Source organism: Rosa chinensis, chromosome 3, assembly GCF_002994745.2.
Source record: "Rosa chinensis cultivar Old Blush chromosome 3, RchiOBHm-V2, whole genome shotgun sequence".
NCBI classification, from domain to species: Eukaryota; Viridiplantae; Streptophyta; class Magnoliopsida; order Rosales; family Rosaceae; genus Rosa; species Rosa chinensis.
In genome coordinates this window covers 14,876,081-14,887,315 of record NC_037090.1, presented here as the reverse complement: position 1 = coordinate 14,887,315, position 11,235 = coordinate 14,876,081, and the positions used below count along the sequence as shown (strand labels likewise).

General features: G+C 36.6%; 2 protein-coding genes, 1 long non-coding RNA gene and 1 pseudogene across 4 annotated transcripts; 3 read left to right on the top strand and 1 right to left on the bottom strand.

Annotated features, from left to right (window-relative positions):
* Positions 1-336: 336 nt before the first annotated feature.
* LOC112192468 lies at positions 337-1,326 on the top strand. Its single transcript, XR_002933515.2, has 2 exons — positions 337-626; positions 967-1,326. It is a non-coding gene; the product is annotated as an uncharacterized LOC112192468 (long non-coding RNA).
* Positions 1,327-2,811: 1,485 nt separating this feature from the next.
* On the top strand, positions 2,812-4,533 carry LOC112194179 (annotated as a pseudogene).
* Positions 4,534-4,606: 73 nt separating this feature from the next.
* LOC112192464 (KRR1 small subunit processome component homolog) lies at positions 4,607-6,939 on the bottom strand. 2 transcript variants are annotated; one of them, XM_024332219.2, is made up of 7 exons: positions 6,763-6,939; positions 6,599-6,675; positions 6,372-6,485; positions 5,639-5,731; positions 5,279-5,323; positions 5,094-5,132; positions 4,607-4,988 (listed from the first exon to the last, which is right to left on the bottom strand). In XM_024332219.2, exons 1-7 carry the CDS (start codon positions 6,872-6,874, stop codon positions 4,818-4,820), a joined length of 651 nt encoding a protein of 216 aa, XP_024187987.1. In that variant the 5' UTR covers positions 6,875-6,939; the 3' UTR covers positions 4,607-4,817. The 2 variants fall into 2 exon arrangements, with proteins under 2 accessions (XP_024187987.1, XP_024187988.1); XM_024332220.2 differs by having other exon boundaries at positions 4,836-4,988; positions 5,089-5,132.
* A 2,873-nt stretch (positions 6,940-9,812) lies between these two features.
* Positions 9,813-10,868, top strand: LOC121052194. The gene is made up of 2 exons (XM_040516516.1): positions 9,813-10,385; positions 10,729-10,868. The coding sequence occupies exon 1, from the start codon at positions 9,988-9,990 to the stop codon at positions 10,369-10,371; it is 384 nt and encodes a 127-aa protein (XP_040372450.1). The 5' UTR covers positions 9,813-9,987; the 3' UTR covers positions 10,372-10,385; positions 10,729-10,868.
* Positions 10,869-11,235: the final 367 nt, after the last annotated feature.

Sequence of the window (11,235 nt, the reverse complement as noted above, 5' to 3'; positions counted from 1 at the left end):
CCGGGAAAATAATTCTTGAGATTAATTTTATTATCTCGGTAATTATTAAAGATGTGTATGACAAAATTTCTCAAATTTTGATGACTAGTAATGTCCAATTTGAGGACTTGGTAAGCTGGTATTAAAGTTCGTATTGAGACGAGTCTGTGGAAGTTTACGTGAAATTTTTCAGATACTTAAGCTATTTATTATGATTTTTTTTTAATTTGAGAATTAAGAAAATTTATTTGAAATAAAGGAAATTTAAGTGATTGAATCTGGATCGTTGTTTATCACAACATCATCTTGACCGTTGAATTTAAGTCTATATAAGTTTAGACCAGCTAGGGGAGATGGAGCAGAGAAAAATTCTCTCGTTCTATCTAGAACTCTCTCTCCCTCTCTCCTCTCTTCACAGGTTTCGATGTTCTGTAATCGGATTTATTGTTCGATGATGTGATCCTATTACTCACCCTCTGTCTATCTCTCCTCTCTTCACAGGTTTCGATGTTCTGTAATCGGATTTATTGTTCGATGATGTGATCCTATTGCTCACCCTCTGTTTATGAGATCACCATTACGATGAAATCGAGGCGGTGGGGGGTTTGGTCGTTTCAAAGGTTTCCTGAACTTTTCAATTGACTCAGGTACCAAGTTCAATCTAGACAACAAGATCTATATGATGATGTGATTTAATTTCATTTTGATATATTGTTGAACAATATGGTTTTTGGGTCCAATATTCCAATTCACCATTAATCCAAATTCATTTCGAAAAATTCGGGTTGGGGTGTTACAAGTCATGAGACTCATGACAACTAACGACTCTTATCATCTGAGAGAGAGAGAGAGAGAGAGAGAGAGAGTCTCATGAAAGAAGAGGTGGCAATTTTGTAATTAGATAACTGATGTTATTACAAAATCGTCATTTCACATTTTTTTTTTTGGGTTAAATGCTCATGAAGAAGCTTATTTGTTTTGTTTTAGGTGATGGGAAGTTTTTTCTTTCCTAGAAATGGACTTATGGGCCAAGGATCCTAAATAAAGATAGATAGTAATGTTCACACGGTCACAAATGTGATTCAATCAAGGATTGTGTGGCCACTCACAATTGTATTTGATATCAAGTGTTAAGATTAAAAGAATCAATTTTAGGTGTTTTAATCTCAACCATTCAAATTAAATTCAAGGATCGGTGACTACAAATTTTTTGATCGCCTGGTGATCGTGTGATCATCACTGAATAAATAGATATCATTAGTGTAGTGCTTCAAGTTGATATGCCTAGTTTTTGTAAATGTGTCTTATAATTCAAATTCAGCACCATCATAACCACTGCAAGTGGCCTACTGGTTCTTGCATAGTTGGGTGTGCTCCCCAACCTAGGTTCGAACTCCGAAACTATCAAAGTGGCCATGAATTGTGCTGCAATGCACAGTTGGAGCATTTCACACACGCTGAAAGGGTTTATCTTGGGTCTAGAAAGCTTTTGGATTCTCCTTGACAAAGTAAAAAAAAAAAAAATTTAGCACCATCATGGTACCGGATAGCAAGTCTCCGAGTCCAAATCTGGAATTGGAGTAGTTGTGGTCGCTCTTGCGACACAGATTTTGATGACATGCATCTAATAAATAAGCGAGGAGCCATGTCGATTGCCACTACCACTGCCCTATAGTTTCTTGTGAGTTGTAATGGCAGCCAATATCCTAAATGGAATGTAACAACGTAGGGATCTATATGTAAACGTAGTACCTATTTAGATACGCTCGAATGACCCCTTGTAATGTATAAGTACCCATAAGTTCTCTAGTAAACTTTCAAGCTAGAAAAGTAATGCCGTCAGCTCGAATGTTTCTTGTCAGATGATCTGTTGAGTGTCTTGCACAACCAAATTTCAGCACTGCAACTCATGTGACTTGAGATTATTGGTGTGGAATGCTCTGTACTCCCTCAACCTCAGCAGTGAAAAAACATTGACAAAATATGCCCGCATCTTCCTCCATGACTCCAAAGCACCACTGCATAATCCCATTATACTTCAAGAAAGGCTTGGGCAGAACCTGTTAACAAACAAAACTTTCCTGCATAATTGTGCTGCCTATAATCTAACAAGATAGTACACAAAATAAATGTATACAGGTGTCCTTCATATAGGGTATATAAACACACATTTCATCATAAGGTCACAAACTCACAATTGTCTAACATGATGACATTGCTTAATAAGGTTACAAACTCACAAGATGACATTGTTTAACATTAATTTCACATTTCATATAATAAGGTCACAAACTCACAATTATCTGTCAAACAAGTGTCTCCAGGATCTATTTTTCACAAGCCAAAACCAAAACAAAAATCTACTTGTGCAGTTTATATAGCTACATTCAAAAAGTTCAAGAAAGGCCATGTAGCAGCTGATGGAATTCTCGTGCTCGGATATTTGTTTTAAATATACAAGTACACATGCTGACGTCTGTGCGTAGTTTTTTCAAAATCTCCGGTACAAGTTGCTCTGGTGCAAATGTGCAATCCAGCTTGTGTCCCTATTACACAGCTTGTTGATTAAGAAACTTGTTGCTCACTAATTCGGAGTTCCAGACTAAAAAATACTTGTTGATCGCGAAGTATCTGTAGTATATATAAGTAGAGTATGTCTGTTAGTCTTCGGACCTAGACCGTTGTCTATTCTAGCCAGAAATTAATCAAGAAGCTAGCTGAAATTCAGAGCGATGGAGAAAATTGCCTGGCTGATATTGGTGTTCTTGATTGGCCGGGAAATGTTACATCAACTCATCAGAGGTAAAAGTTTTGCAGGTTCAAGTCCACCAAATGAAGGAGGATACGATTTCGAAGCTGATGGAGAATCTTAAGCAAAATCAGCTTGATATGGAAAAGAGAATCAACAAGAAATGTGATCCTGTCAAGTTGATCCGGAGTCAATTGGATGTAGCCAAGGCGCTTAACGGAATCGCCAATGGTTCTAAATAAGTAATTTTAGTGTGGATCAATCCAAATTTTTGGAAAATGTCATTGTAATAATCACTCAAGTTTAGAAGTTCTTTTTCCAAACTAAACGTATCATTTGGTGAACAAATTAGAAATGGCGTAGCCAAGTAGAGATTCTTTCTTCACCAGGTGGATATTGAAATTGTGTTGATGATGACGTAGATTGACCCGGCAAAATACAAAAGCCTTATCTCTGTATTTGGAGTTATGTTCATGGAGCAAGGAATTAGAGGTTTCTTTAGGGCTTGGGCGCCCACTTTGATTGGTTACAGTGCTCAGGGTGCCGGCAAGTACGGCCTCTACGAGTTCTTTGCCGTTCGCCAGAGGTTTGACAGATGGGCTACCAAAGTTTATCAAATCCGAAGGCGCTCTCGGGTATTATATGAATATATAATGTTACTCAGAATTGGCACTAGCTTGTTGTATGTAGTAATTAATATATATGGAATGCAAGAACTTTGGTTTGATAATTACTGCTTTGATTGCCTTACAGGTTGTACAAAGGGATTATTCCTCTTTGGGGACGCCAAATTCCTTGTAAGTTATGCTTCTCTATCCGTCACAGTCTAGCAACATAACATGATCATGCTTGTTAAGATTCATTATCTTCTGGAGTTATTGCTGATAACAATTACTTGGTGAGTTTTGTACAGATACAATGATGAAATTTTCAACTTTCGAGAAATTTGTCGAGCTCACTTACAAGCATGTGATCCCAACACCGAAAGAGCAGTGCAACACACCCTTGCAGCTCGGAGTGAGCTTTGCGTGTGGATATGTGGCTGGTGTGTTCTGTGATGTTGTTTCACACCCTGCTGATAACTTGGTGTCTTTCCTCAACAATGCCTAGGGGGCAACTGTTAGTGATGTGAGTCCAGTTAATGCTCATATATATAAGCATTAAGTAGCCTCATAGTTGTACTTGGTCATCTTTTGTTAATGTGCCAATTTTAATTGATGTATGTTGCAGGCTGTGAAGAATCTAGGAGTGTGGGGTCTTTTCACCCGGGGTCTTCCTCTTCGTATAGTCATGATCGGAACCCTTACCGGAAGCCAATGGGGTATCTATGATGCCTGCAAAGTTTTCATGGGCGTGTAAGCTTTCGATCCCTTCATTTTTTGCCGTGTCTCTTCTATGTTATATCCTGATCTTATGCTTTCAAGACTTCATATTTATGGGGCATAATTGTTCTATTTCAGACCAACTACTGGCAGCGCCGCTCCTGCTGCCACTGAGCTTGCCAATGCTTGAATCCAAAACGGATGGATGTCAAACTATCAAAAGACTTCACACTATCAATTCTACAAGTAGTCATTTTTTTATTTTTTGTTACTTTTTTTGTAAAATTATCATATCAGTTAGTCAAAAACAAAGAAGGCAGCAGATTATATTTATCAGGGATTATGCGGAAAGCCGAGTTTCTGACTTCTGAGGTTGGCATCAAGAGCTTTAGGCTCTCTTCTGTTCTGCCATAGGGAAGGCATGCTGGAACAACATGTTCAGTTCCTGGTTTGCCTTTTCCCAATGAATTTATGTTCTTATGAGGAGTTTGAGTGCAACGTAGCCGGCAACTTCTTAACCAGAAGAGAAGATATTGTCAAATAAAACCTTCATATATTAGAAGTTATAAAACTCAACTCATTACTACATTATGTTCTTTCAATCACAATAACAACCCTTCCACATGCATTGCAATCCACTACATTACATCAATCAATCCAGCAACAAGGCCGCTGCTAATAGTTATATGTTTGATCTTATTGTTAGTTTAAACTAACTTTGACTAATTAGGCTAATCTTTTATAACAATCCCGTAAATAACAACAATTCACATCAACAAAGCTTGAAGCCTTCTCTCCACATTAAGCATATCTTTCCTCATTTTTAAGCGACTGACAATAGTTGCAGGATTCACATTTTCAACATAACACCTTTCAACGACCATCCTGACCAGCTTTACATGCTCAAGTGAAGTTCCCGCGGCAGTCACAGTGTTTCCCTGTTCATTGGCACATGTTAAAAAAAATTATATTCATCGTATAGACAAGAAAAATAAGTGCACAATGTATAATGTATCAGAATCACACAGGAATTGTAACCTTACGTTAACATACAGATGACAACTCATCAGGCATGCAAGGTCCTGCATCCAAATTATATTGTTAGCAGAGAGAATTAACCATGGTAAGTACCTACTAAAAAGTGAAGATAAGGAATGCCTATTTATCCTTTCATTCTTTATTCCATTTGTCTAGAAGATCGCAAGACATAATATAGGACTTTATGTACCTTTACGTTTTCAAAGAATCTGATCCTCCGTTTATCAAATCGCTCCTGAAAATAAAAAAAGAAAGGAAAAAAAAGTAGCTAGAGATTAGAAGATGAGAGAGCTTCTATTACGGAGAGAAGAAGAGTAGTTATGCAGCAGAGCAACTATGTGAAGGCTTATATAGCTCATGTTATTTCCATTCTAACCTGTTTCACTAAACGATAACTCAACTCTAAACCTTATAAATCACCAAACTAATTACATTTTAAAAATTGAAAGGCATCACGAATGCACAATTAGAGGAAAGGCTTAAATGTTACTTTATTAAGTTCAGCAAAAAATTTCAAAGACAGCAGAGCTAAGAAGAATGCAATACCCACCTTCTTGATCCCATGTATTGCAGCAAGCCCACCTTCTTGATACCCAGTTTTGATGTGGTCATGATGCATATCGCCATTCAATATATCAATTACCTGAAATAAAAACGTTATGCACTCTAATCAGAAAAAGAAAAATGTGCAGTTTGCTATGCAAGAGAGCAACATAAACATAATTTCTTATTTCAAATGCTTAAATTAATGTGTTGAATCAACCAAAAACAAATACAGGTGTGATTACTATTCACCTTGAAAATACTGCTTATATGCTGTTGCCTTCTTAGATTAAAGATTGCAGTCAATGAACGAGAATAAACACCTTATTCAAAACAATGTAAATATCTACAGGTTTGGGGAATAAATATAATGTCGGTAAAACAAGCTACCAAAAGCTGGCTGTTGTCAATAGAAAACCAATTGCAACACATACTGGCTTTTCAATTTGTTCACTAAATACCTAGAACTGCAGGTGAGAAGGTTTATATTCTGTTGTTAAATAAAACTGTAATTATTCTGCATTTTTAATTCTATACGCTAGATTTGGATGACTTGAACATGTTATGCACTCGAATCCCTAAAATCAATTGTAAAAGAAATGCCTGTAAACATAGACGCATGATATTTTAAATAAAGATGCAAAACATTATTTACAGGCTATTGCCAAAGAATTAGAGTGAGAGAAACAAAAATAAAAACGCTAATTATAGAATGAAAGGATGTGTGAATTGAATTGTACCACATATGTCGGAGTAGTAGTTTTGGACAGAAGCACAATAATCTCCCTAGCCCTGTGAATGATGTCTGGATCTTTGGTCCTTGGGGTGGTTGAGACAGTCATGTAAAGCTCAGCCTGTCATAATTTGACATAAACCACTGATTAATGTAATGTAATGTAAACCAGATCGAGTAGAATTAACAAAGCTAGCTAGGTAGGTGTAGAAAGAACAAATTTCTTATGCATACCAGATTGAGTGTGTAAGAAATTCCATGCTCTTGTAAAGCCGATTCCACCTCCGGCCAAGCATCTTTCAACTTTGGTACTGCACAAAACAATTTACTAACTTGTGTAAGTCTTTAAGGAAAGTTAATTAGCTATGATCGTCGAATTACGTAGTACGTGACTCAACTGTGGTATTTGGAGAATGACTCGGTGAAGGAGGTCACTTCAGACTTTTCCGACTCCATGTGCTCGGAGTTTGGGCACGGCATCTTCGATTTGTGACCGGCGCCGATCTCCATCGTCACTCTCAGAGCTCTCTCTCTCTCTCTCTCTCTCTGCGCTTTTGTTTCGGCTTATTTTTCTTCACCGCCGTGTGAGTGTGAGGGGGATTTATATACATCCGTAGGTGGGCTGTTTGGGCCTTGGGAAAGGCCCAGAACTTGCAATTTCTCCAAAAATAATTTGTGTTTTTTCTTAAACGGTTAAGAAAATTTTTATAAGAGAATAGGGTTTGTTATTTACGAAAATAACCTTGAAATACTAGAAAATTTTATAAATCACCTTTAATTAAGAAGGCTAATTATGATAATTGCAAAATAAAGCAACTCGAATTTACACCACAAAGATGTCATAAAAAAAAATTAAAAAAATATTACAGTACCACAAAGATTTAAAGAATTGAAGATTAATATATAGCACATGGCTGGTTGGTGTAGCTCTTAAATCTTCCTGCAGGTAATTTATGAAAATTTCCAGTGAAGTGTGTTTACTAGTGGAATAATGGTTGATTGGTACAGCTCTTCAATGTGGTTCTAATTACTTGTTGCTTGTTTCCAGTGAAGTGTGTTTACTAGTGGAATAATGGTTGAAGACTGGAAGTCGACTTGGTTGGTACAGCTCTTCAATGTGGTTCTAATTACTTCTTACTTCAAAATTATATGTACCTAGCTCTCAAGTATTTTACTGCATGTTGTACAAAACTGATCAAAATCCACCAACTTTCTTATGTATATAATTACTTCCTTAAAACATTATCATAATTTTATTTCTCATATTATTAAATTCCTAATTGTGCAGTTTGAAGATTGAAATTTGGGGGTGGGAATTAGCAACTTGCTATCATTTGCGGGAGTCTTAGCATCTTTGATGTACATATATACACTGATGCATGTATTCAGATAAATAAGGTTTGTCAATCATATATCTTCAATCCGTCAATTAGGGTCGAATGTTTTCACAAATCAATTATTTCATATCAAATGTGACACTTTCGATCACTTATGGCCGGACATAAAAAGTTGGTGATCGAAAAATCTTAACTCTACACCGTCAAGGTAATGTGAAAACCACATGTTCCTAATATAATCGAACATACCATAATTTCACATATGATGCCAATTAGTAATAAATTACCTAGTTTTTCTAGTAGGATCAAACTTTCTTTGCCTTCTGCCCTTTAGTCAAATATGACTCCGACTTTCCTTGTTCTTTCTGCTAGTTGATCGATATAAATCACAAAACCCTCACAAACATTTGACCAATCTCAGTTTCTCGAGTGACTCTTTTCCTTCTTCTTCTTTTTCCAACTCAGAAGACATGCATTAAGCAATACTCGCACTTACATAATTTGTCAATTTCACACATTAATTAGCCAGTAAGAATTACTGCTTATATTGTGATTTAAACATAAAATCACATAAATAAGGTACATAATTCGGTGTTGGTAGTTATGATTTCACGACTACTAATCTCTCATGAATACCTAAGAGATTGAAAGGGCCGAGCACATACGAAGTAATCTACTATATGAAAAGGTCTAACCACCCTAATTATCACCATGAAGATAAATGATCAACAAACATGATTTGTATATGTCTTATTCATACTTCAACATATGTACCAAAGAAAGACTTGCTCACACAATTCATACATTGTCTTTTTACCTACGTATGTATCAAATCAACGTTGATTTTATGTATGCATCGATGGGATCTAGATATTACAACCTCTAGATAAAGAACAACAACAACCCAATTAGATTGGAAGTTGAAACCGCTTTATACAATCGAAATCAAAATTATTAGTACCAAGGCTACGCCTCTTGATTATTTTCAAGTATCCTTGCACAAAATAACTTCAATTTTACACTTGGTCCTGCTGAAAAACTGACGCCATAATCATAACAAAGGAGAAGTAACTGTTCTGACCATAATTCTTCACCGGCCCTTAGTAATTAAATATCTATGTTAATTAAAAAGACGTACGTGCATAGACTTATATGATATGTGATCTCTACATGGAATACTATTTATGATGCGCGCATATCAGTCTCTAGTAGCAGTTCATTGATAGCAATTTATAGAAACCAATAAAGATCGAATTGATACAGTAGCTAGCATTGACAAGTTTTGGTTGTGGACTTGGTGGACGTGTGGTTGCAAACTATCTCCATATTCACTTTCGTTAATAAAAGCAATTACAAAAATGTAACCAAATTCAATTAGTGACCTCGATCCTACTTGACATGGCAAACACTGGTTTAATTATATTCAATCATTTTAGTAGTCTTGGGTTTACCACTTACCAGGGCACACTATATACTTACTCAGACATATTGTAGCATAGCGATCAATGCATGCACAAAAGGTTCGAAATTTTGATATTATAATTTACGAAAATTTCAATTATCAATTGAAATATCAAAAACTATTGGTGTGTAAAAATTAACTCTTAAAAGAATTGTAAATTTCGCTCAAAATTGGTGAACTCAAACTATAAAATTTTAGCAATTTCAAAAAGATTTAAATCCCTACGCATAACAATAGTTAAATAAAATAGCAGTAGTAGTGGATGTGAAAACTGAAAATGGAAGGGTTGCTGTACACAGAACAAATTAAAATTGGAGCGCAAACAAACCATCTCATTTCAATAATTCGTTTAGAAATATCGAATTGACAGAAGAGAGAGAGAGATAGCTACCACGTGATCTCACTGTCCACTGCTGTGCTCCATTTCGTCAAATACCCACTTTTCCTTTTTAAGGAAACCTGAACGCAGATAGAACTGAATTATGATCTTTCCACAATTACAGATCGCGATTTAATTCTCTGGACCACTTTTTTAAGAGAGTTGAAAAAGAAAACCACTTCAAAGAACCGAAGTGTCTTCTTCCCCTGCATATATGTCCTCACCAATATTATTAATATTATTGAACAATTGAACTGACCTAGCTGCCTAGTACTATATATACTAGTATATAAACCCTAGCTAAGTAGCTGAGTTTCGATCATTGGCCTTTTTCTCTCTTATTACTCAAACCAGTTGATAGCTCAGAGAGATCGATAGCTAGCTAAGTTTCATTGGCCTTTTGCCCTCTTATTACTCAAACCAGTTGATAGCTCAAAGATCGATTATGGCAAATCAAGGGTATGCTCCCCCACCTGACTCCATTGCCAGTCGCACACGGAGTCGTACCGCTGCTGCTCGTGCTGCAGCTGAGGCTGCTGCCACTTTGGCTGCCGCTCAGGCTGCGGCTGCGGCTGTTGCTGCTGCTGAAGAACAAGAAGAGTGGGTAGGCGTCGTTCACCAAGGTACCCCTGTGGGTGATCCTCCGGCAAACCCTGAAAATGCACAGGCAGCACAGCAACAGCACCTTGGACCTGCTGACGTGGGTGGCGAGATCGGCCACGTTGAACCTCCCATATCAGACACTGACACTGATGACTCCATTGCCACCAGAATGGCTCGCGATGCGCGTAGGGGTTACCCATACGCCAGAGGCGGTGGCGTCGCCTAATCTCGATCGTCAAGGTACGTGGCTAGCTATTTCTCTGGTTAGAACATTACGTAAATATATTGATCATTAATTTACAAGTTTCTAAAGCATCGTATGTATGCACATGTATTTTTGAAAAACGTTGTTTCGATGATGAAAATGGGGCTTTCCTTGTTTTGTTGGCTTTTAAACAATATCAATTGATTTTTGGCAAATATATATATATATATCACAGTTTACTCTACTTAAGAGTTTTCCTCGTCATCGTCATAGTCTCATAGATTTCCATCAAGAGGTTTAACAGAAACATTTTACTGGACGCTTCTTTAATTATATGCATGTTGAGCTTATATTTGTGGGGTTTCTCTTTTGATGCAGATGGGGTTATGGCCGTTTGGGGTCTTGAAGAATCAGAATCTGAAGATCTACTGTTTCTTTTAATTACCTATTCTCTCAGTTAGTTATGGTTATTTTGTAATCTAAATGGTCATGCATGCTTATGACAATATGACATGAACCTATATATGATCAACTATCATTGCTTAGTTATGGTTATTATGTACGTTGACTGGTTATTCATGCTTTATGACATGAAGCCTATGAATATTTATGACTGCTTAGTTATGGTTATTAATTTTGCATATGGTTTGGGCTGTTTTCATGGCTACTTTTATAGTCATTTACATCTTCTTTAACAATATGTAGCATTACAAAGAAGTTTGTTCTTTACTACTCGTTCTCAAGAGTACTATCGATCTCTTGCAAAATCAATTGAGATACAAACTGTAGTTCCAATAGACCGAGATCAATGCACGGTTAGTTCTGCATATTATAGAAAATACAGTAAGGTACGTGGTTATGAATTCGAATGTGCTTTTTGGTGTA